The 26,768-nt window shown below is 37.5% G+C and overlaps 1 protein-coding gene across 6 annotated transcripts in view; it reads left to right on the forward strand.

The window, feature by feature from the left end:
* REV3L (REV3 like, DNA directed polymerase zeta catalytic subunit) overlaps nucleotides 1–26,768 on the forward strand; it is a 248,567-nt gene that overhangs the window by 183,520 nt on the left and 38,279 nt on the right. For all 6 annotated transcript variants that reach the window (XM_082634116.1, XM_082634117.1, XM_082634119.1 and 3 more), the window contains 5 exons: nucleotides 6,382–6,574; nucleotides 7,741–7,852; nucleotides 13,575–13,690; nucleotides 16,549–16,667; nucleotides 23,652–23,770. In XM_082634116.1, the coding sequence (XP_082490242.1) occupies nucleotides 6,382–6,574; nucleotides 7,741–7,852; nucleotides 13,575–13,690; nucleotides 16,549–16,667; nucleotides 23,652–23,770 (659 nt within the window). The remainder of the gene's footprint in view (nucleotides 1–6,381; nucleotides 6,575–7,740; nucleotides 7,853–13,574; nucleotides 13,691–16,548; nucleotides 16,668–23,651; nucleotides 23,771–26,768) is intronic.

A 26,768-nucleotide genomic window follows, 5' to 3' on the forward strand; every position in this document is an offset into this window, starting at 1 on the left:
TTTAAAGCTTGTGTTTCCTTATTCATTTTCATTTTGGATGATCTGTCCGTTGGTGAAAGTGGAGTGTTAAAAGTCCCCTACTATTACGGTGTTACTGTTGATTTCCCCTTTTATGGCTGTTAGCATTTGCCATGTGTACTGAGGTGCTCCTATGTTGGGTGCATAAGTATTTACAATTGTTATATCTTCTTCTTGGACTGATCCCTTGATCATTACGTAGTGTCCTTCTTTGTCTCTTGTAGTAGTCTTTATTTTAAAGTCTATTTTGTCTGATATGAGAATTGCTACTCCAGCTTTCTTTTGATTTCCATTTGCATGGAATATCTTTTTCCATCCCCTCACTTTCAGTCTGTATGTGTCCCTAGGTCTGAAGTGGTCTCTTGTAGACAGCATATGTACAGGTCTTGTTTCTGTATCCAGTCAGCCAGTCTATGTCTTTTGGTTGTAGCATTTAATTCATTTACATTTAAGGTGATTATTGATATGTATGTTCCTATTACCATTTTCTTAATTGTTTTGAGTTTGTTTTTGTAGGTCTTTTCCTTCTCTTGTGTTTCCTGCCCAGAGAAGTTCCTTTAGCATTTGTCGTAAAGCTGGTGGTGAATTCTCTTAACTTTTGCTTTATCTTTAAAGGTTTTAATTTCTCCATTGAATCTGAATGAGATCCTTGCTGGGTAGAGTAATCTTGGTTGTAGGTTTTTCCCTTTCATCACTTTAAATATGTCCTGCTACTCCCTTCTGGCTTGCAGTGTTTCTGCTGAAAAATCAGCTATTAACCTTATGGGGAGTCCCTTGTATGTTATTTGTTACTTTTCCCTTTCTGCTTTTAATAATTTTTCTTTGTATTTAATTTTTGATAGTTTGATTAATATGTATCTTGGCATGTTTCTCTTTGGATTTATCCTGTATGGTACTCTCTGTGCTTCCTGTACTTGACTATTTCCTTTCCCATGTTAGGGAAGTTTTCGACTATAATCTCTTCGAATATTTTCTGTCTCTTTCTTTTTCTCTTGTTCTTCTGGGACCCCTATAATTCGAATGTTGGTGCATTTAATGTTGTCCCAGAGGTCTCTGAGATTGTCCTCAATTCTTTTTTTTTTTTTTTTTTTTTTTTTTTCTTTTTGCGGTATGCGGGCCTCTCACTGTTGTGGCCTCTCCCGTTGCGGAGCACAGGCTCCGGATGCGCAGGCCCAGCGGCCATGGCTCACGGGCCCAGCCGCTCCGCGGCATATGGGATCCTCCCAGACCGGGGCACGAACCCATATCCCCTGCATCGGCAGGCGGACTCTCAACCACTGCGCCACCAGGGAGGCCCTGTCCTCAATTCTTTTCATCGTTTTTTCTGCATTCTGCTCTGCAGTAGTTATTTCCACTATTTTATCTTTCAGGACACTTATCCATTCTTCTGCCTCAGTTATTCTGCTGTTGATTCCTTCTACAGTATTTTTAATTTCAGTAATTGTGTTGCTCATCACTCTTTGTTTGCTCTTTAGTTCTTCTAGATCCTTGTGAAATGTTTCTTGTATTTTCTCCATTCTGTTTTCGAGATTTTGGATCATCTTTACTGTCATTACTTTGAATTCTTTTTCAGGTAGTTTGCCTATTTTGTCTTCATGTATTTGGTCTTGTGGGTTTACCTTGCTCCGTCTGTAACGTATTTTTTTGTAGTTTTTTTTTTTTTTTTTTTGATGGGTGGTGCTGTATTTCTGTCTCACTGGTTGTTTGACCTGAGACGTCCAGCACTGGAGTTTGCAGGCAGTTAGATAGGGTTGGGTTTTGGTGCTGAGATGAGGACCTCCGGGAGGCCTCACTCTGATTGATATTCCCTGGGGCCTGAGGTTCTCTGTTAGTCCAGCAGTTTGGACTTGTAGTTTCCACCACAGTGACTCGGACCCGACCTCCGGCCTGGGAACCAAGATCTCGCAAGCTTCCTGGGACGGTTAAAAGAGAGAGAGAGAGAGAAAGGAGCAGTACAATATCAAAGAATAAAAAAACAAAATTAGAAAGATAGAAAATATATTATGAAAAATAAAACTATAATTGAAAGTACTGCAACAAGGTAAAATAAAACCACAACAGAAAAAAGAAAGGAGGGGAGAACAAGCCAAAAGGAGAGAACAATAACAAAGTATAAAGAATAAAATAAAATTAGAAAAATAAAATATTAGGAAAAATAAAAATATTAAAGAATCAACATTGAATCAACAAAGGAAAACAGAACCCCAATCTAAAAGAGGAAAAAAGAAAAGAAAAAAAAAAGCCTTGGCTATGTGGGTGGAGTTTAGATGGGGGGTGTAACTTAGGCAGAGGCAGGGTTTAGGGTGGGGCAGGACCTAGGTGGTTGGTGGGGCAGGGGTGTTCAAGTGTGGGGTGGGGCCTCTCCTTAGCGGGGAGAGGCAGCACGTGGAAAGGAGGGCCTCTGGAGGTGGAGTTCCAGAGTTTGGAGGTAGGGCCCTGAGTGAGGGTGTGTGGGTGGGGTTTAGGCCCAGCACTTGGGGTGGGTCTCTGAGTGTAGAGGTGGGGCCCTGGGTGGGGGTGTAGGGGTGGGGCTTGGGCTCTACTCTGCAGGAGGGAGGCTCGGAGGGCACAGGATTAGGCCCGGGAGCCCAACAGCCCGACACCACTCCCGCACTGTCTCCCCCAGGGTCTCCCCCATCACCGCTGGACCCCTAACCATGGGTGGGTCCCACTGGGTATAGAAACTCCTTCCCTCCCCCAGCCACCCCTCAGCCAGTCCCAGAGGTCCAGCCTTTATTTTTGCTCCCCCTTTCCTCCCTCCCATTCCTTCAGGACCCGCACGGCTGGAGGGCACCTAGGTGGGCAGAGGATCAGGCCCGGGATCTCATCAGGTTCCTGTGGGTCCACGTGGGCAGGGGAAGCCTGGCCATGCTCCCTTTTGATCCTCTGCCCTTCCAGTGATCCCCCAATTTCCCCCTTCGGTCGTGGGATCCTTTCCCCTCCCCAGCTGCCCCTCAGGGGCGGCAGTCCTGGGCCACCTCCATTTCTCCTCCCCCTTCACTCCCCCCATGCCCCATGTCCTACCCAGTCACTGGGGGTTCCTCCCATCCCCTGGGTGTCTATGGTCCCCCACTGGTGTCTGGTAGGTGCCCTAGTTTTGAGGAGATGTGAATCCACGTTCTCCTATTATGCCATCTTGACTCTGCCCCCCTTGTCCCTTGCTTACCCACCTCTTTACTGATAACACTCAGTAAATCTCTCTCTCCATCTCTTCATTCCATATGTTGGCTTAGAAAAAAATGCCGTTACGAACACTAATGCATTTTATGTCAAGGAATAAAAAGGAAAAATTTGAGTGTACAATTTGGCCTGGTATATAAATAAGTCAACCTCCAAGACTCTTTTTGACCTGAAATTGTCTTCAGTCTTCTCCATAGTCTTTCCACGTGTTCACTGTTTTCTAATTAAAGTGGGTTTTTTTGTTTTGTTTTGTTTGGGTTTGGAGAGAGGTTTTCCATTTCACATTTTTCTACATGCTTATTGTTTAAAAGAATAAATCCTGAAGAGTATATATTTAAAGGTAAAAGTTCTTTTCATTAGCTCCCCATTTTACTTGGTTTGATTTTTTTTAATATTACTTGTTTTTTTAAAAAATAGAAACAGCAATATTTATTTCTTAAGGAAAGTGGTGGATATTTGGAAATTTGTTTTATTATTCCATATTCCTTATACATGCATAATTAATGTTCTTATATTTTAAAAAGTACTTAATAACAAAGTTACTAATGAATGCTTGCACTATAACATACATGTACATGGTACAAAAATTTCACATCATGACAAAAAGATTACCACAATGTTCATTGCAGCTCTGTTTACAATAGCCAGGACATGGAAGCAACCTAAGTGTCTATCAACAGATGAATGGATAAAGAAGATGTGGCACATATATACAATGGAATATTACTCAGCCATAAAAAGAAACGAAATTGAGTTATTTGTAGTGAGGTGGATGGACCTAGAGTCTGTCATACAGAGTGAAGTAAGTCAGAAAGAGTAAAACAAATACTGTATGCTAACATATATAAGGAATCTAAAAAAGAAAAAAACAGGAAAAAATTGTTCTGAAGAACCTAGGGGCAGGACAGGAATAAAGACGCAGACATAGAGAATGGACTTGAGGACACGGGGAGGGGGAAGGGTAAGCTGGGCCGAAGTGAGAGGGTGGCATGGACATATATACACTACCAAATGTAAAATAGATAGATAGCTAGTGGGAAGCAGCTGCATAGCACAGGGAGATCAGCTCGGTGCTTTGTGACCACCTAGCAGGGTGGGAAAGGGAGGATGGGAGGGAGACGCAAGAGGGAGGAGATATGGGGTTATATGTATATGTATAGCTGATTCACTTTGTTATAAAGCAGAAACTAACACACCATTGTAAAGCAATTATACTCCAATAAAGATGTTTAAAAAAAAAAGACAAAAAGATTTCCATTGATAAGTAAGCTTCTCTCCCACCTGACTAAGTAATCCACTTCCCCAAAAGCAATAAACAGTTTATGTTTTTTGTCTCTTTGCAGACATTTTCTATGCATGTACTTAACATTTTTAACATACGTGGGAGCATACTACACTCGTTCCATTTATCAGTGTATTACGGTGGTCTTTCCATTTTAGGACATGTAGATCTGGCTCATTCTTTTGAAAATTTTAAAGGCTACAGAGTTTTCCATTCTGTAGTTTTTATGGAAGCCACATAATTTATGTAACCAGTTCCCAACTGATAGACATTTATGTTTTTAGTCTTTTTAACTTATAAAAAACTGAAAATATTATCTTTAGTGAACATCTTTGTGCAGAAATTTTGGCTACATATATGAATATATCTACAGGCTATTCTCAAGAGTAGAAATGCTAGATCAAAGGATATGTCTTTCTTTTTTAATTGAAGTATAGTTGATTTACAATGCTATATTAGTTTCAGGTGTACAACATAGTGATTCAATATTTTTATAGATGATACCCCATTTAAAGTTATTATAGGGCTTCCCTGGTGGTGCAGTGGTTGAGAGTCCACCTGGCGATGCAGGGGACATGGGTTCGTGCCCCAGTCCAGGAAGATCCCACATGCCACGGAGCAGGTAGGCCTGTGAGCCATGGCCGCTGAGCCTGCGCGTCCGGAGCCTGTCTCCGCAACGGGAGAGGCCACAACAGTGAGAGGCCCACGTACCACAAAAAAAAACACAACAAAAAAACAAGTTATTATAAAATAATGGCTGTATTTCCCTGTACTGTATAAAATATCCTTGCTGCTTATTTATTTTATACATAGTGTTTTTTATCTCTTAATCCCCTGCCCCATCTTGACCTTCTCCCCTTCTCTCTTCCCACTGGTAACCCCTAATTTGTTCTGTCCTTTTAAAATTTTGGTAGATATTTCTAAGTTGTCCTCCAAAGATATCTACCAAATTCTACTCCCATCACTAAGGAGAGCCTTGCATTTACATTTCTTCAACAGATGGCATGCAAGATAAATACAAAATATAAATCCTTTATTAAATTTATATAATCTGAGTAATTACCAGTAGTCTACTAATTTTTCATTGCCAGGTATATGTATATTACTGGTACAATGATGGCTATAATTCTAGCTGTAATCATTAATCATCCAACATATATCTTGTTTTTCTTACCCAGAGTTTATTCTTACTCTGTCTTAGAAAGAGAACAAAGGATTACAGTTAAGAAGAGTTTTTATTAGCATAGGAAAATAAGTGTAAAAAGCAAAATATTACATTTTTTGCATTATATGTCAAAGAGAAAATGTGCATGGGCAAAAATCTGGCTATTGTGTAGTTGACACCATACAATTCTTATGATTTTTTTTTTTCAGGAAAAACTAATTAAAAATCTGCCTATTATATACAAAAGTCTAAATTTAAGTAGCCCTCAGAGGATTAACAGGTAGGAGTTTCAAACTAAAAAATATCTGTGTTTTCAGTTTAAAATATAGGTAAAGCTATAATTTAATTAACTGGGTAGAAAGTAAAAAGTAAAATCAACAGACTTTGGTTTGAATGTACGACCACCTGGACTAGTCATTCTCTTTCTCAAATAGAAATTGCGAAAATTGAGAGGCACTGCGTGTACTCTAGACAGATAGTTTTAAGTGTGTGTTGTCATTAAGAAATTACAGCGTAAGCAGATTTTCTGAAAGAAAAACCTGAACTGATTTAACCTAATCTTAGAAGTAAAAATCTAGTTTTAATTTGTGGAGCGGTTAATTGTGAATGTGTCCTTTATAACCATTTTTTCCTGTAATTTTACACGTGTATTTCCTTAGAGTCTTAGTGAAACATACTTCTTTCGGCATGTCTCAAGAAAAATGTTTAAAAGCGTGATTTTTATTTCCTTTTATAGATACAAAATCTTACTCTAATCAGTGTGGAATTACATGCTCGAACTAGACGAGACTTAGAACCAGATCCTGAATTTGACCCAATCTGTGCTGTGTTCTACTGCATCTCATCTGACACTCCACTACTGGATACAGACAAAACAGAACTCACAGGTGTAATAGTGATTGATAAAGACAAGACAGTCTCTAGTCAAGGTATTGTTCATTTTTATTAATTTTATACCTACCTACACAAGGATGAACCTTTTAATGGCACAGTTTCTGTGCTCATGATCTAAACCAAGCAAGCATAAGGAACTCCTCTCTAAAATGTTTGCTGAGGTGGGAGTAGGAAGTGTTGTCTATAGCTTTGTCCTAAATTCATTATTTTTGAATTATTGTTAGAAGTCAGAAACAATACAATATAACGAGCTTAATAAAATTTCCAATTAGCATATCTAATTTGATCTAAATATTATATAAAATACTAATTGTTAATACTGAAGTCAAATGATTGTGTATCTCTAGGTTGGGTGGACAGCCTTCCTTATATATGCATGCTGAAGTATTTTGCTGCTAATACAGAGTTTCTCTTTACTTTAGGAAGTTAAGTTACTACTGTAAGTTAATGGTTTATAAAAGACTTAAGATATATTCTAATTTTGTTGATATCTCTTCCTAAATACATACACTTTTGGTTCAGAGGTTCTTCATATAGGATACCACGTAAGGCAGTTTATAAAATAACAGGTGTTCCTCTGCAATTTTAAATAGTAATATGTGAATTCAGTCAATTGAGGAGGAAGTCTTAACATATAACAAAACTGTACAGGAATTTGCAGTTTAATCAGTGATGTGCTTGAGCTGGCTTGTACCAGTTCACAAGCCAATTGCTAAATTTTCATGAATTTTTTGAACTAGTTGATGTCACATTGGTAGTTTCAAATTAGCCATGGTGGGAAGTTTTCACATCTTGGATATAGGCAAGCAGTACAAATCAGGGCTTTTTTTTTTTTTTTTTCCTGGAGAGGTGCTCATAAGCATTCTCCAGCATACCAGAGTAAAATATTCTCCACTAAGCAAGCCTCTTCCTGTAGGAAGAAACAAAGTAGTAATATTTCTTTTTGGGTGACACGTTATCTGGGGAATTCTGTGAATGTAGACTTTTCAGGAAAATAATTGAAAATATGAAATTTGAATTTTCAGTTACATGATGTACTAGAAAACCTTTAAGAAAATTTTCAAGAAACTGAGCTAATTATATATTTATTTTGGGGAATCCTGTCTCATTTTAAAGTATTTTAGTTGCATAGTCTTACTCAAAAGTAAGGGATAATATTACTTAAACAATTATATATAATAAATATTTTGTTTATTTTTAGATATCAGATATCAGACCCCATTACTTATTAGATCTGGAATTACAGGACTAGAAGTTACCTATGCTGCTGATGAGAAGGCACTTTTTCAAGAAATTGCACATATAATAAAGAGGTATTGTTTTGTATTTTCTGATTTTTTTTTCCAGTTTTTGTTCAGAGTCCTTTTGTGCTACTGTTGATTAATATAGGTGAAAGTTAAAAATAGGAAGTGATGGGCTTCCCTGGTGGTGTGGTGGTTAGGAATCCGCCTGCCAGTGCAGGGGACATGGGTTCAAGCCCTGGTCTGGGAAGATCCCACATGATGCTGTGGAGCAACTAAGCCCGTGCGCCACAACTACTGAGCCTGCGCTCTAGAACCTGCGAGCCACAACTACTAAAGCCCGTGTGCCACAACTACTGAAGCCCACACACCTAGATCTTGTGCTCCGCAATGAGAAGCCACCGCAAGGAGAAGCCCACGCACTGCGACGAAGAGTAGCCTCCACTCGCCGCAACTAGAGGAAGCCCACGTGCAGCAACAAAGACCCAACTTAGCCACAAATAAATAAATAAAAAAGAAAAAAAATTTGTTAAAAAATTTTAAAAATAGGAAACAAATCCCTTCCTATGGCCCTTGAAAGAAAAGTTAGCCCGGAAAGGATTTTGCCCTCACCTGCAACCACCATCACCATTTCCAGCAGATTAGGGATAAGAAAAAGAGTATTCTATTCTCAGGATTTGGGGCCAGTGAAAGAGAAATATTAGCTTAGCCTCTAGCTATCCCAGTTGGATTTTAGCATTTTTCTACGGTGATGAAATAATGGGGAACTGTACTAAAGTTAAATTGTATTATTCATTAAATAGCCTTCTACCTTGGGAGCCAGCCACCATTTCAGTACCTTTTTTCTTTTTCTTTTTCTTTTTTTTTTGAGAAAAGGTTTTCTGAGTTTTAAACAAATCAGTATTTCCAAAAAACTTTGGAATGTAATTTGTTCATAAATTTAGGACTATCTGGTGCATACTCTTGTGCACATAGTTTCTTGAAAATCTCTTTTGACCATTTGATAGTTGGCTTTGATGCTTGATAGTAGAATCTTGTCAAAATTTATGAAAAAGAGTTTTTAACCAAAACATTTTAATTTAAAAATTAAACAATTAAGTGGAGCTCTTTTGCATTTTCTCAAGAGTATAACTCCTAGTAGCCATTGCCCATTGCTAGATTTACGTTTTGAAATGCCTAAAGCAGGCTGGAAAATACTCTTTGGATCCTGATGTATGGATAAAAGCTGTCCTTGAGCGTGTTGTTACACTCAAGCCTTTCTGTTCTGCTTTTGTAGTTGAACTTTTTCCTATAAAACTGAGACGATATCCTGCATTAAGGATCAAGGTGGGGCTTCCCTGGTGGCGCAGTGGTTGGGAGTCCGCCTGCCGATGCAGGGGACACCGGTTCGTGCCCCGGTCCGGGAGGATCCCACATGCCGCGGAGCGGCTGGGCCCGTGAGCCATGGCCACTGAGCCTGCACGTCCGGAGCCTGTGCTCCACAACGGGAGAGGCCACAACAGTGAGAGGCCCACGTACCGCAAAAAAAAAAAAAGATCAAGGTGATGTTTTACTGACTCAACATCTGATTGCATTCCAGATGGGTTAATATAAACCATTTTGAAAATTAGAAAACCAGAAAATGTTTTCAGTGAAACAAATTAGATTAAATGTCAAAGCATTAAAAAAAATGATATGCTGCTACCCACCACTCTAGGGAGGAAAAAAGAGGAATGTATTTTTACTATTTATGACACTGGTGACTGGATGGATTCCCATCCATTTGAGTCTTGCCATTGTCAGTCCTATCTTTTATCTTCTCATAGAGATATCAACATGTCAGGTACTTTCAGTGCCCCCATTGCAAGCAGCTTAGCAAAAGGAACATGTAAGAGTTTTAGGCAGATACCATTTTAGGGGCCAGCACATATCCAGTAATGTCCCTGGGCTTTGTAGGCTTGTCTTCTCCTTGTTAGGTTTATTCCCAGCAATAGGATTACCTGCGAACATTGAGAATCTTGTCAATTATTTGCAAGTGTAGTAACTTTCTTAAATGTCCATAACATGAATTATACTGGCTGTTAAGAAAAATGCAGTAAACAAAATAAAACTAACTTCTGGTTCTTACTCAAAAGATCATGTGGCTATTAGAAAAAGAAGAAAAATGCTTAAATATCAACATTTCAATTCTGTAATGTCCTTTATATATTAGTCCAAACAACTCCCTAAAAGATTATTTCCTTCTTACACCTCATTTGTTGAGTACCTACTCTACACAGGTTTTGCTAAGAGCGTAGGCTTGGGAGTCAGCCAGCTCTGTCTTTTTGTCTTGAGCAAGTTACTTCTCTCTCTAAACTTTGGTTTCCTCATTTGTAAAAGGGGTAATAGATACGAGAATTAAGTGAGATAAAGCATATAAAACTCTTAACCTGGTCAGTACTTAAATGTTAACTCTATGTGTAAGGTACAGTTCTTAAGTGCTGAATATAAGACTGAATAAGATATAGATGCATATTTTCAAAGAGTTTTATTGTCTTTATTTTTCTGTTCTTAATATTTACCTGCTCAGGTGGCAAACACATAAAATAGTGCAAAGCGATATTACACAAGTAAAACCAAATCCATTATCTTCTTGTCACAAACATTTTTCTCTTTCTGTATCTCCTTGAACTATTAATTTCACATTTCCCCAGACTCCCTAACTTAAATAATTTAAGTTTTGAGTCCTACCTTTTTTTCTTCTCTAATCCATGCATTACATCCTATCCATTTAACCTCAGAATTATCTTTCAAGATCATTCCTTCTCCCCTTCCCCTCCCCATGCCCATTGCCACTCCCCTAGTTAGAGCCCCCTCACCTCTCATCTGTACACGTTATTGGGTTATCTAAAATATTAATTGTAAAGCAGCTTTTTTCTGTGTAAGCAAATATTTTCATATTTACTGCTTTTTTGATGCTTCATCAGAAGCACAGTTTTGTTCTTCACTACTAATCCTATCTACCCAACCTTGTTCTTTCTATAACTTTTAGAAACCTGGTAGAGTGAATAAAATTTACAAAAATTGCAGAACAAGTCACCAAGATTTTGTTATTGTCACTGAATGTTTTCATAGAAGAAATATGGAATCCTTGGGACTTTGAACTTGAAAAAGATGTTTTATCAGCTTTGAGAGTCTTGTAAAACTAAACAGCCTCTAGGTCAAAAAATAAATATACATAATAGATCTGAAAAATACTGAAATGACAGTTTTTCTAAAAGAACAAAATCTATTTAATAAATCCATTAAGAGAAGTATTAAGGGTAGCTTTTTGTTTTTTCAGTGGTCATCTCTGAGCAGTAGTAGTTTATAAAATAGGTACTTGTTAATTGAGAAAAAAATACTTTCAAAACATTATCAGAAAATAAGTGTACTTAATCACTCTATTAGTCAGTTATCACAACAGAGCAAGCAGCTGATTGGAATAATAATTGTTATAATAAGTAGATGTTTCATGAATCAAAAAAATTCAGATGAAGAAGGTGGAAGAACTATGTAAGAGTTATAACAGAAGGGCTCTGTAATCATTTGGAATCTTCTTCATGTTGTACCCATGTTTAGAAATGTATGTGATAGGTACTCCAGGAATCTTCCAAAGTCTTAAGATCAAGGTTAACTGTGACCAAATTGTAATGCCTGTTCTAAATATTCTTAGTATTAATGCAGTCAGCTGCATGGGTTCTTTCATGTGTGTATGGGAATCCTTCAAGTCTCCTTTCCCTGACGATCCTTAGAGTCACTTAACACTTCTGCCCCAGTTTCTCAAATTTAGACATTGCATAGTTAGTTTTATAGGGAGATGCACTTGTCATGCAGATCATCTTTGACTGCTCTGAGAAGAGTTTAACTTTAATGGAAGAGTTGATGAAGTTGCCATCAACAAAGATGTGTTGAGATATTGGATGTTATTTTAGAAGACTAATGAGCAGGAAGGGTGTTGGGAGACTTCTCTTTTCTTGAAGCCCTAGGACTTTTCTGGACTTCCTTTTTAAGAATTAACCTACCCTTTTAACCTCTGATCTCTGAGACTGAGCCTTTGCCTCATTGTTGCATATCGCCTTGCTTTCTTTTGCTTCTCCCCGCTCTCTTGTGTTATAATCCTGCTCTTTGTTCCAGAATTACCAGCCACGTGGCACTTTGTACCAAGAAAACACTTTTATAGGTCGGTGAAAAGATCCATTTGGCTGTTTTATTAAATTAATCATTTTTATTAAATTAAGTGGTTTTCTCAGAAATTTCAGTCCTTTTTATATAGAGGAAAGTACATGTATATATGTTATGTTTTTCTCCTGACAAGTTTGAAGGCTACTTTGTTAAGTCTGTAGTATAATAATGGATCACAAGCAGATCACCAGATATTGAAATTTATGTTAGGGAATGTATTTTATAGGGCCTTTAAGGAATAGGAAAAATGAAAAGAATATTATTGCAGAAGTTTGAGCCTAGTTCTTTTGACATTAGCCACTTAAGTAAGGAGACAGTTTTGTGACATTCTTATTTTTGTTATCTAAGTAAAAACTAATGTCATTCAATACCCATTTAAAGAAATTAGCTATGAAAGTATGATAAAATATTAGCAAACCAGTTCTAAAAATAGATCTGGTCTGCCCACGATCCATTGTTACCAGAGACTTGCAGAGTAGCCATATATTGCTTACATTAGTAAACTGGGGTAATCTATAACTGTAGACATTGGTGAAACTTAAAAGTGTTAAGTGATGTAATATGGACAGGCTGCACATCCCATAATTCAGAGTGACTTTATAAGCAGTTATGTAAAACCGAACTTTATAAATTTTTGTGATCTTTCACTCTGCTTTTTTGGCTTTTATGAATAATGGTACAATAATCAGAGTAATTTGGAACTTCTAATTTGATAGCATTACAGTAGTTTTCACTCTCAGAAGTTTTTGTTCTCCACCTAAGACCGTAATCAGTTCTTCTCTTACCCACACAATTTTCCCATTGAAGTAAATCCTTATGCTTATTTTCCTTTGTACTATAATCAGACATTTTTTTATGGTGGTCACTGTGGAAGTCCTCAGAAGAAGCACAAAGCAGCTCCTTCTAAGGTGGATGCAGATTGTCAGTTCAGTTCTACCAGTGCAACTGTGTGACCACAGTGAGCATATTTTTCACCTAGTTTCACCACATTAATCTCACCCCTATTAATATTTAATTCTTCCATTAAACTGAGTCACCTCCCTCTTAAGTTTAGAGGACAAACTTATCATTACGGACAAACTTATCAAACTATCTTTCCCTCTTTACTAAGAGGGAAAAGGAAGAAATTTTCATTTTCTTTCTCAGCATTACAACTGTTTAAGGACAGTAGATGGTAGAGGGGTAGAGAAGTGACAACATAATGACCTGGGGGATCATTTTCAAAATACAGTATCCACACGTGCCCTCATACTTCACCCTGCCCCTACCCACATTATATCTTAATTATACCCTCACTCATACACTTTACTGGTAATGCCTGCCTCCCACCCCAATTTTTAGCAGCCTCTTTGCCAAGGCATATCAAGTAAATACATAATCTAAGTAAAAACTACTTTTGCTTTTACAAAAGTAGCTTTGAACTAAGAACTCTAACCACCCCACCCCTTGCTCTATAGAAATTCTATAGGCACCACTATATCACCCTTTTCCACCTGAGAAACATTATAAAATATAGACTTTTAATTTTGTAATTTATATCATAAAGAAGTAGTTCTTCTGGTTAAAGGTTCAAATGTGTGGTCCTTGTTTAATTTTTTCATTCCTTCTTTAGGTATGATCCTGATATTCTGCTAGGGTATGAGATTCAGATGCATTCCTGGGGTTACCTCTTACAGAGGGCTGCTGCACTGAGTGTTGACTTATGCCAGATGATCTCTCGGGTGCCAGGTAGGAAGCACCATGAATGTTTTATTGTTAACTACAGGGCAAATTACAAATAAAGACAAGATTATTGTTTTAGCCTGAGTTTTAATACTAAATTGTGTAAGTTCTAGATATATCATAACTCCATTATAAACTTTAATCATACATATATCCCATTTTTATCCAGCATTTTAACATAAATATTTTTCTGCATTATGACATAGTCTTTATAATCATTATGAAGCACATAACATTTCTTTGACTTGATATACCATAATTTTATTTTATTTGTCTGGTTCTATGTTTTATCCATTTGGTGAGGAAGGAGGAGATGGTGGAGGAACACTAACTGTTTTTTTATTTGGGTGTCAGGCTAAAAAATTACATGAATTTTGAAGGCTGTTCCCCAGTAGTGTAATAATATTCATATCAAAATTAGTTTTTAAAGCATTTTTTAAATTATGTTTTGTTTATAGTTACTGAATTTTTAATAACTTTGTTTTAAAGTCCCCCAACCCCACGTCGGACTAGGACAAAGTAGCATATACTTTGGGAGGCATAAAGATCAAATACAAAATTAGTAAAACCAATCAAGATACCTCCTGAAAGGGGTTATGAAGTCAGTAAAATATCTAAAGTGTTGGTAAATGGAAAGGGAAAAGTTGAAGCTAGAAGATTCAAGGACAGTAAATATTTTGAGCTTTGCAAAAGTTTAGAAAAAAAGGCAGAGCTGCTTTTAGTTTTTCATTGCATTAATTGTTTTTAGCTTCTCTGTCCCTTGAGTGATAGGAATAGTGATACATCTCAATTTTTTCAACATTTCATTGGGGATAGGTTTCTGAACATTCAGGATAGATAGCATGGGTGTTCAGTGCACTTATTAATTAGTTAATTGTAATGAGTAAGGTATTTGACTTCAGAATAATGAATGAAAGCTCCTGTCCTTTTAGAACAGTGCTGAAACCACTTTTATGAGGCAGCATGGTGCAGTAGAAAGGGCATGCTTAGGGAGGCATAGTAAAGAGCACCAGTGGTAAAGAGCACACATTCTGGAGAAAGACCACCTGGGTTCAAATCCTGGCCAGCAGGATTCAGACATCCAACAGGATAGGTTTCTTAACTTATCGATACCTCAATTTGTTCATCTGTAAAATAGGGATGTAATAGAGCTTATCTCATAGGGCTATAATAAAATACTTAGAACAGTGCCTGAGAACATAGTAAACATTATGTGTTTGTTAAATGAAAAAATGAAAGGAAAAAAACAACACTTTTTAAAAATTGATTTACAATATTGTGTTAGTTTCATACAGTATAGCACAGGGAATTATATCCATTATCTTGTAATAACCTATAATGGAATATAATCTGCAAAAATACTGAATCACTGTGGTGTACACTTGAAAAAAATCTTGTAAACATTATGTTTTTAAAATAAAGAAGAGCAGTAGGTTTGTGTACATGGTCTTTGGCATCAGGTAACCCAGGTTTAGAATACTGGTTTTGTTACTATATGGCCTGGGACAAGATAAAACATTTCTGAGTAGAATGTACTATAGTGCAAAATAAAAATTATACTAACATAATAAAGTGGCTATATTAAAATAAATAATGTTAGTAAAGTTCTTAGAACATAACAGACATTCAAATATGGTAAATATATTTATTATTCTAGAGCCTCTATCAACAACATTCATGTATACCCAGTGTTATACAGGAAAAACAAATTTTAATTTCTAATTCTAGATAAAATCATCACTTAGAAACTAAGAACTCTGTTCACTGTAAGAGGAACTCTTCATCTATTCTCCATACGTAGTTAATAGAATTTCACCCTGAATATGAAAATCATTAATTAATGTCAACAAATTTTCAGAGAATTGTTTAGGTTAAAAATTCTACCATTTTTTTCCCCAAGAAATGACCAGTTTAATAATAAATATTTTTCATCCAAACACCAAAGAAATGATGTGGTGTTAGGTATTCATAAAAATAGCACCAGGGCTTCCCTGGTGGCACAGTGGTTAAGAATCCTCCTGCCAATGCAGGGGACACGGGTTCGAGCCCTGGTCCGGGAAGATCCCACGTGCCATGGAGCAACTAAACCCGTGTGCCACAACTACTGAGGCTGCGCTCTAGACCCCACGAGCCACAACTACTGAGCCCACGTGCCTAGAGCCCATGCTCCACAGCAAAAGAAGCCACCACAATGAGAAGCCCGCGTACCACAACAAAGAGTAGCCCCCCCTCACCACAACTAGAGAAAGACTGTGTGCAGCAATGAAGACCCAATGCAGCCAAAAATAAATAAATTTATTTAAAAAACAAATAGCATCAGTAATTATCATATTTAAATAGAAAAGCATTTATTTTTTTTAAAAGTGTGTATATATGTGTTTTGTGTGTTTTTTTTTTTTTTTTTTTTTCGGTACGCGGGCCTCTCACTGTTATGGCCTCTCCCGTTGCGGAGCACAGGCTCCGGACACGCAGGCTCAGCGCCCATGGCTCACGGGCCCAGCTGCTCCGTGGCATGTGGGATCCTCCCGGACCGGGGCACGAACCCGTGTCTCCTGCATCGGCAGGCGGACTCTCAACCACTGCGCCACCAGGGAAGCCCTATGTGTTTTTATTGTTAAAAAATATATACAGTTTTTGGATACATTTATTTCACAAAATTCTTTTATAACTTAAAGAGGAAAGAAAAACTGTTTTATTAGTAAAAATAATGATTATTCTCTTAAGTCTAATACAAAATAAACTGTGAATTACATTTAATCTTTAATCTTCATCTTGAATTTTTATTATTCTCATTTTCTTTTGCATGGTTTGCTTGGAAATTTGGTTTCTGTGAGTCCTGATGCAACCTATATTCATTTCTATAGATGACAAAGTTGAGAATAGATTTGCAGCCGAAAGAGATGACTATGGGTCGGATACAATGAGTGAGATAAATATTGTTGGCCGAATTACACTAAATCTTTGGAGAATCATGAGAAATGAGGTAAGGTACTTTATCTGAAATTTGGTTTGGAAATAAGAGATTAGATCAATATATAGTGATTTGAATCATTATAGAATATTAGTATAGCTTCCTATATAGCTTATGCTTATTTGTGAATTATTTTTATTATACTTAAGTAGAGTTTCAAAAATAAATACTTTCTAAAATGCAAAGCTATAGAAGTATTTAACTTTGTTATTGATGATTTTTTTTCCCCTGTTTGTGTCTAAGCACAAATAGCAGTGGCTATAAAAGTCTACAGCTATCATAAAATGTTATCTTGTATGTATGGAATGTTGTATAATTTCATCATTGTTTGCTCTTAAATCATTTTTACACTCAAGGCCAGATAAACTCAGCTTGACCTTTTTGATTTATTACAGTAAGAAAGATTTAGTCTAGATATAGGAAAGAACTTTTTGAACTAAGGATATTTAAAACCTGGGTCAATTGGAAACACATTACTTGGAAATAGTTAATAGCAGCATCCAGTTAAGTCTTTGGGGGCCCAGGTAAGGATTTTTGGTAGTATGAAATTATCTTATTAATATGCAATCACTCAAGAGAAGTAATTCTGTCACCAAAAATGTAAGAAAAAAGATACCTACAATAAATTGCTCTATTCTCAGATTTTGGACTTGTAATATCAGATAAAATGTTTAACTTTAAGAGAGAACTCTATTCTTCAACTACTTCCCTTTGAAAATACTTCCTCTTTCTATTATACACTCATTATCTGCTGTGATCTTTTCTGGCTCTTCTAGATTTATATAAAAATTTGAGTTTCCAAGCATGCCCTCTGCAATTCTTTTGGGACCAATCATGGAGTAATTCTTCCAGATAAGAAAATATGCTCTTTATAAAATTTAGGTATTCCCATTTTTATTTTTATTTTCTCTCTGCACCATGAGCTTAAAGTTATGCTCACATTTTATCTAATTTGAAAATGCACCATACATGTATCTGCTTGAGGATAATTTTTATCCTGTTGTTTCTTCTTAAAATATTGTCAGCACAAGAATCTTCCAGTGACTTCAAAAATACAGTTGGCCCTCAAACAACATGGGTTTGAACTACACAGATCCACTTATTGGTGGATTTTTTTTTTCTCCGATAACTACATACTACAGTACTACATGATCCACGGGTTGGTTGAATCTGCAATGCAGATTTGCAGATACAAAGAGCTAACTGTAAAGTTATACACAGATTTTCAACTGCATGGGGGTTGGTGCCCTAACCCCTTTGTTGTTCAAGGGTCCACTGTAATTCCTAGTGACATGGCATAGGGTATGGAAGGTACAGATTGTGATGCATTTGGTTTGTATATTCCATTATGTATTTCAAACTTCAGTCTCTGATATTGCCTGAATGAACACATAAATTAAGTATATAAACACAAAATTAAATTATTGAGTCTTACTTAGTTTTAGGGGTCTTTTCATTCCTGAAGATCCAAAGGGCAACTGTAGCAATTATCAACTGTTAGCTTAAAAATCACAAATTAGAGAGTAAATATTTTTTCAGAGTTTAGGACTTTCTTTAGTCCTTACTGAAAATTCAGGGTCAAAGGCTCTCTCTAATTCCAGGCTACATGTATACCATCTCTGATCTTTATTTGTATCTGTGCAGAACAACTGTGAAAAAGTTATGAGTCGGGTAATTTACACCCCCCCCCCACTTCCTAGATGTACCAAATTAGATTATCACTTTTTTCCTAACCCTAAGTACTCCTGGCAATTTGGAAATTTCCGTGAAATCCTGAATGAACTTGTGGGAAGTACTATCTTGTATCTCTAGTTGTTATAGGATTTTAAGGGTTATGACTTTGGCCCTAAGAGTTTCTTCATATTAGAGGCCCTCAAACTATTTTTTCTGGATTTAAACAGTTCCAGAAACTCCTTTTTTAATCTTTATTTCTTTTATCTGTATCTCCCTCATGACACTTAGCTGTTTCTAGCTCTTTGTTTTCTTAAATATTTATAGTTTGTTTTTAATGTTCCTTATTAAAAATAATTTATATTCACTATAAAAAATGCAGAAGAGTTTATAAAATGAAAGTGAAATCCAACATCTCCACAACAGTTGCACCCCCCCAGATACAATTTACAGTTGAATGGATACCCTTTTTTTTTTTTTTTGCGGTACGCGGGCCTCTCACTGTTGTGGCCTCTCCCGTTGCGGAGCACAGGCTCCGGACGCGCAGACTCAGCGGCCATGGCTCACGGGCCCAGCCGCTACGCGGCATGTGGGATCCTCCCAGACCAGGGCACGAACCCGCGTCCCCTGCATCGGCAGGTGGACTCTCAACCACTGCGCCACCAGGGAAGCCCGGATACCTTTTTTTTTAATGCTACTTTGGATTTTTTAATTTTTTAAATTTGTTTTTTAATATACTAGTTTTCACTCTCCTGCTTAACATAGAATTACTGCTGTTCCCTCCAGACTTTGAATCCTCAGTAACAAACAAAGTGCCTCTGGAAATGGTGCTCATGATATACTTGACTGCTTGAATGAAAGAATAGATGACTCTTCCCCAGAGGATTATATTTAGAGGCCTTCTGGATATCAACTTAATCCAGGCCTTACAAGAATTTGCAAACTAGGTTGGAAATAGATCTGATTCAATTCAACAAATATTATGGAATGCCATCTCTAATGCACAGATTTGGGCCTCGGTTTAGATCAAATTAAGATTAAGGGTATAAGGGTATAGCTGGTTCCTCCATTTTAGCAGGCAGATTATCTGGGTGCACATGTTGTTAGGTTGGGTAGACGTGAGGATGAGAAGTTCTCTTCTGGTTGCTTCAGTTTCCTCAGTGAAATAGGAACCACTGTTCTCAGCTGGGGAGGGGCTTTTTGGGTTTGAGGAGAGAAGAGTTATTTAGGAGAATTTGAGAGTGATTAATTAAGAAAACATAGAAGCTAGGCATTGACAGCCCATTTGAGATTTGCATCAGCAAATTAAAGAGATACGTACCAGCTGTGTTCAAATTCACAGATATAAGTGCAGAGTAACAGAGGGTTGATTTGAGCACAGCTCACAAGCAAACGGTTATGGCTTTACTAAAATTCAATTAATTAAAAGGAAGCAAGAGGGGACAAAGAACTGAATGTTAATGCAAGTTTGGGATTATAATGACTGACTGTGGAATTTGAGCTAGGTTAGGAGCAAAGAGGTCAGGGCACCAGGGGGAGTAACCCGGAAGGAGACAGCAGTCGGAGGATGGTTCCATGAGGTTATGGAGAGGGTACAATTACAGGTAATCACAGGTCTTGGGGTATGACCGTCGGAGTAGCTAAGGTGATATGGAGGCACTGATGGGAATTACCTCTGAGACTTGTCTTCTGGTAGCAGTGTGGAAGGGGGCAAGACCAGAGGTAGGAAACCAGTGAGAACATTATTGTAGTAGCTCAAATGAAAGTTGACAGTGATATAGCGATTCACAAAACAATTTAGAGAGTAAATCCACAAGAATTGGATGTACAAAAAGATGAAGAGGAGGAGGTGTCAAGAATGATTATCAGGGCTCCCCTGGTGGCGCAGTGGTTGAGACTCCGCCTGCCGATGCAGGGGACACGGGTTTGTGCCCTGGTCTGGGAGGATCCCACATGCCGCGGAGCGGCTGGGCCCGTGAGCCATGGCCGCTGAGTCTGCACATCCGGAGCCTGTGCTCCGCAACGGGAGAGGCCACAACAGTGAGAGGCCCGCGTACCACAAAAAAAAACCGAACAAACAAACAACAAAAAAAGAATGATTATCAGGGTTCTGGCATAGATGATTTAAGATCATGTTTAGGTGGGAAAATGAAGATTAAGGATATAGAGCATGAGGTATCAGTCAGATATCCAGGTGAAAGATACTCAACAGACATTTCAATAGGAAAGTCTCAAATATGGGGTAGAGTCTGGATTAGAGGTACAGCCTTGGAAGTCACATGAGAGTGTGGGTGAGCTCACCAAGAAGCGAATGGAGAGAGCGATCAGGATTGAGCCAAGCACAATTTTGTGAATGAAAACATTTTGAGGAGCAGACAGAGGAATCAGATGCTACGAAGGAGTTGTCAGATAAGATAGTGAAGAACACTCCCAACAGAGTCACTAGGAAGGTCAGATGCTTCCACACAAGCATGTAGGCCTGCATCTCAGTTTGGAACATTGGAATCTGGTTCTAATATTCCCTATTACAGCATCAGTCTGTCAATAAGCATCTGTTAGGTAAAATAATATGCTCCCTTGTATTCATATATTGTCTTATTTATAAGGCACTTTTATAGACTTGTCATTTTTGACTTCTGATACTCACAAACTTGCAGGATAAGTAAGACAAGAAAGTAGTGAGGTATTATTCAAGATGAGAAAACTGACATTCACAGAAGTGACTTGCCTAAAAAGCCTCATAGCTAGTATGGGGTTAAGAATCAGGATTGTGGGCATGCTCTCTGTCTTATTTTGTATATTTTATTTTAAGTATATATAAGAAAAACGTGTAAAATAAAATATATAAAATAAGCCCTCTGAGAACAGAGAGCTTGTTTAAAATGAGTATGTGTCTGTGTATGTATATACACACATATCCCGTATATATTATATGGCTTTGATAGGGCATCTATCACTGACCCCATAGGCATGTAAGAGCCAGATGAGACATAAATGATATATACATTTAGAGGAAAGACTGTTGAGTCGGTGCAGAGTGAGGAGGGAGTGGGAAGGAAGTACAGAGATGTTCTTGCTGTCAAAGAACACTTTAGAAAAGGAGATAGACTTGTCACCAATAATTGGTGTGCATTAGGGTGCAGAGTAAGCAGCTGAAACAAAAAATACCACACGGCAATGAAAAAGAATGAAGTACTGCCACGTTGAACAATAGATGAATGTCAAACATAATGTTGACCAAAAGAAACCAGATAAATAATAGTACATATTAAATGTTTCCATTTATATGAAGTTTAAAAATAGGCAAGACTAATCTATAACTTTAGTGAGTATTGAGTGGGAAAGGGCACAAGGGAGCCTTCCAATGTCCTAAAAATTTCTTCATATGCATGGTGGTTACATGGATGTATACATAAAAATTCGTAAGTTGTTCACTTTAAATTTGTGTATTTTTCTATAAAAAGTTTATGTCAACCAAAATTTTTAATTGAAGACTCTGGGGAAATGAGGAACAACTGCAGGAATAAGGTGATAGAGGATAATAGGGCACAGGTGCTTCCTTATGGTCTCCTTCCACTTTCCTCTTTATTTTCTCAGTTCCCTTGCACTAATTCTCTCATTGCCTCTCCCCATTCTGAATAATTTGTTTCTGCAGTTACTAACCATTGGGTACTGCACATTGACTCTGTGAATGGAAAAGTGTAACCATACCTCTATCCGCTGATTCCTTTATTATCAGTAAAATAAATGGTCAAGGACTATAATACTTTCTTCCTCTATCAATTCTGACTTTGATCTACATAGTACATTTTTTCAATGTTTAACTTACTCAGATTGCCTTCTAAAACAAGTAACAAACTCCTAATTCATAGTTTTAGATTCATTGACAACTTATGGAGTAAATCACTCTAAAGATTGGAACATTCTAAAGGTGGATCATCTTAATTTTAGACTTCATGTTTCCTTCCTTTAATTTTACTCACAGCTGGGATTATAGGTGACCATTTTTACGCTTCTGTGACACTAAGAAGACCCAAAGTAGAGTGGGTGCTATAAGGTTATAATATTTTAGTCTTAATCCAATTTATGACATAGTTCTATTTGAAATAAAATCAACTCAGAACATAGGTCTGCCATCTGCCTCAGATATTGGGGACCAATTTCTAAAATTTAAGTTTAGTTTGAGATCACAGAATCCCCTAGTTAATCCTTACAGGTCAACTTACATGGCAAACTTCAAGTTTTCCCATAATGAGAGAGCTGCAGGACAACATGGTGATCTTTTCTGTAGAGATTTTTTTGATTGTTTTAATGATGATATCTACTCTAGCAGAAGTTTAGGTTTGGTCTAAAGTGCTATACTCTTTTGCCACATCCTGATGCTGTCATTCTGGAGATCGATAGAAATTATAGGTAAAGAAGACCAGTTTTTTGGGGGTCACTGCACTGAGATGAGCTTAACATTCAGTCCCTGTTTTGTACTCGCTGGATTGTAGAAGTGGAAAAGAATATATTTTAAAATTGTAATATAGAAATGTGAGGTGCTGTTTGAACTATTCCTTAGAACCTCGAGCTGAACTAAGAATGGTGACTGCTGGTTCCTTAATTTCCATTTTATACTGAAATACCTGCCATTGTTTAGATTGCTTGTGTCTTGTAGGTATTTCTGAGAGATCATCTAGCTAGAGGTATGTTTTATGAATTTGGACACTTTTTCAGTATTCTTCTCCCAGTAACACAGCTTTCACCTACATATTTTGAAGATGGGAAACATTTCTGTCATTTCTTTTTAATCTTTTGCTTTCGAAATGAAATTGACTCTATAATGTCCATATATTGGGTCTTAGTACTGATGTAATTCTTGAGAGCAGGATGAATGCCTGCCTTTAACTAGATAACTCATCCTCGAATCTGTGGGAGCCTGTTAATCAGCATGTCATCAGGATCAAAAAGTAAGTACGGAAAGAACAAAAAATTAACTTGCTTGACAATGCTTCTGTTTGTCAGTATTTGTATTGGCATAGAGTATAAACAGAAGTGATAAGAACTGGGATCTCTAAAGTAAGTATTATATGACCAAGTTGAATCTCTTCAGGTCTGATTATTTTTCTAATTAAATATTAATTTATTACAAACATTTCTGTCCAGTAGGCTATATATACATAGTTTTAAATTAATTATGATTCAGTTGTAACACGAATCATTTTTACAGTAGCTTTCATATCTACTCTGAAAAGTTAGAAATAATATTTAGGATTTTTTAGAACCCAATTTGCATGTAAGTGTGAGCACTATTATAATGGAGTTTTCCTTTTCTTTCCTTAGGTGGCTCTAACTAACTACACCTTTGAAAATGTGAGCTTTCATGTTCTTCATCAGCGTTTTCCCCTCTTTACTTTTCGAGTCTTATCAGATTGGTTTGATAACAAGACAGATCTATACAGGTAATGTTTTATAACTTTGAAGAGGATAATATCTCTTTAAAAATCAGTATTGTTGGAGTATAATTTATATACAATAAAATGCACACGTTTAAAGTATATTGTGCAATGACTTTGAAAAATGTATACACCCTGTAATCACTACCCCAATCAAGATAAAGAACATTTCTAACACCCAGAAAATTCCCGTATATAGCTTTGTAGTTAATCTACCTATTCCTTAACCACCCAGGTAAGTATGAATTGAATTTCTATTACTATAGATTAGTTTTGTCAGTTTTAGAACTTTGTATTATCAGAATTATTTACAGTCTACTGCTTTGTGTCTATCTTCTTTCAAGAAAGTCAGCATGTTTTTTGAGATGCAACCATGTTGTTGCATGAACCAGAGTTTGTTCCTATTTTTATTACTAAATAATATTCAATTGTATGAGTATACTACAATTTATCCAGTCACCTGTTGATGGACAGTTGAGTTGTTTCTGGTTTGAAGCTATTATGAATTAAACTGTATGCAGGGCTTTGTGTGAACATACATTTTCATTGAAGAAAGTGCTAAATTGTTTTCTTTGCAGTTCTTCTAGGGGAAGACTGCTGGCAAGAAATTCTCTCAGCCTTTATTTATCTGAAAATGTCTTTATCTCACCCTTATTTTTGAATGATATTTTCACTAATTCTGGGGTTGGGAATTATTTTTTTCACTGCTTTAAATTCCCTTTTCTTCTGGCCTTCATTATTTCTGATGAGAAATCAACATTCGCTCTCCTTTTTCCAGTGTATGCAATATATATATATATATATATATTTTTTTTTTTGGCAAAGTCAGGCTTAATGATTGGATGGCTGCTCCTGTTGTTTTTCTGTGTAAGGCTTATAGTGGAGGCAGGGGAATTAACTCACTTTTCCTGGTCCAGAGTTAGTCTTTGAGAGTTCCTGCTCTCCCAGGCCTCGAAGATGAGGCTTTCTCAGCATTCCTGCTCTCCCCAGAGTGGTGATAGACCTCTGCTTTGTATCACTGCCAGGTCCTGGCCCGAGCAGGTTTCCTGACTCTTCCACAGAGGAACATGGCTTATGCTTCTACTCCTTCCCCAGCAGTGGTGTTTCTTTGCCTGGAATCTATGATGGGAACGTTTCCTGCCCCTTTCCCAGTGGTAGACAGCTACTGTTTGTTACTTGGTACAAGGCCCGTGGTTGGAACAGGGGAGGTTTCCTGCCTTCCCTTGGGTACAGCTTTTACTGCTACCCCCTTCCAGCCATAAACATCTTTTGCAGCAGCTCAAGGCTTTGCTTCATATAAGAGAAGCGTTGGAGGAAGTTGCAGGGTTTTATTCCTGTGTGCACTGCCCTGCCCCGTCTTTCTCGTGAGCACTTGGTGGAGGCTCATGGGAAAAGATTTCCCTGGTGTCTAGGGCTTCCAGTGATTCTAAAGTGTCATGCTAGCCCATACATGACCTTTAAGAATTTATTAACACGTTAACAATTTCATTCTTACCTGCTTTTATGGCCGTTGCATCTCCCTCCTGTTCTCTGCCAAAGATGAACTAGGTTATATGTCCTATCTGTTCTTCTAAGGGTTTGTTACCTATGAAATTTAGTTCACCTGATTTTTTTATAACCTCAACTTACTGATGGCCTCAATAATCACTATGTATATTATTCTATTTGACAGTGTCCCATAGACCCTTGAGGCTCTGTACATTTTTCTTCAGTCTTTTTTCTAACGACCTATCTTTAAGTTTACTAACTTTCTTCTGTCATCACCAACCTGCTGTTAAGAACAATCAATAGGGACTTCCCTGGCTGTCCATTGGTTAAGACTCTGCACTTCCTCTGCAGGGGGCACAGGTCTGATCCCTGGTCAGGGAACTAAGATCCCGCATGCCCCACAGTGAGGCCAAGAAAAAAAAAAAAAAAAGAATAACCAATAAATTTTGTATTTCAGTTATTTTTAGTCCCAGAATTCTCATTTGGTTCTTTCTTTTGATAGTTTCCATATTTGGTGGATTTCCCTGTTGGTTAACTCATTAAGATTATATTTTTCTTTTAACTTCTTGAATATCTTTTCTTTCGATTTTTGAACATATCTATATGTTATCTGTTACTAAATCCAACACCTGGCCATCTCTGTATTAGTTTCTATTGGCTGCTTTTTTTCTTAACTGTGGGTCATATTTTTTTATTTCTTTGCATGATTATGTAATGGATATTGCTCATGTTCTGTTGTACAGATTCTGGATTTTATCTTCCTCTGAAGCATGTTTATTTTTGCCTAGTAGGCAATTCAGTTATTGGCTGATCACCTTGAACTTGTGCAGACCTGGTTTTTGTGCTTCGTTAAGGTGGATTTCTGAAAAGCCCAAAGTGTTTCCTAAGCCCCTCCAACTTGACAAGACTCAGTCTCCAGATTCTATCCCATGTGCATATTGTTAGTGCTTGGTTTTAGGTTTGTCTACAGTTGGCTTTACTCTGCCTTCCTAAGGCGTGGTTTTTCTGAGCTCTCAGCCAGATGCCCAGGTTGTTAATAAGGGGGTAATATGAAGTCTCTCCACTCTGGCATGGCTAGACCTCCAACTGCAACACTCTCTAACAAGTTCTGTTCCAAACTCAAGCCCACAGCAGCTACTCTCTAGTAAGCCTCATGTGGTTTCCTCCTGCTCATTTTCAGCATAGCCCTGGGCCAGTTACTCACAGGGAGGCCCCACCTTACTTCTAAATGCTAAGCCCTGCCCCTTGCACAAGTGCCCTGTCCCACAGACCCCAGCGGCAGCTGCCTGAACTCTGATCGCTGCCTCCTCAGCTTAGCAGTATAGCCAGCTCTGCTCAGACTAGCGCATTGCACCGTGTTTAGAAAATTATCTCCATGCAGGCTGGGGCTCACCTCATGAGTTTCCCTTCTCTCAAGGAGCATGGCCCTACATTACCTATTGTTCATTGCCCAAAAACAATTACCTTGACTCTTTTATCCAGGAGGGCTAGTCTAGTACCAGTTACTCTACTGTAA

This window comes from Mesoplodon mirus (genome assembly GCF_964341445.2).
Source record: "Mesoplodon mirus genome assembly, chromosome: 10".
Classification (NCBI taxonomy): Eukaryota; Metazoa; Chordata; class Mammalia; order Artiodactyla; family Ziphiidae; genus Mesoplodon; species Mesoplodon mirus.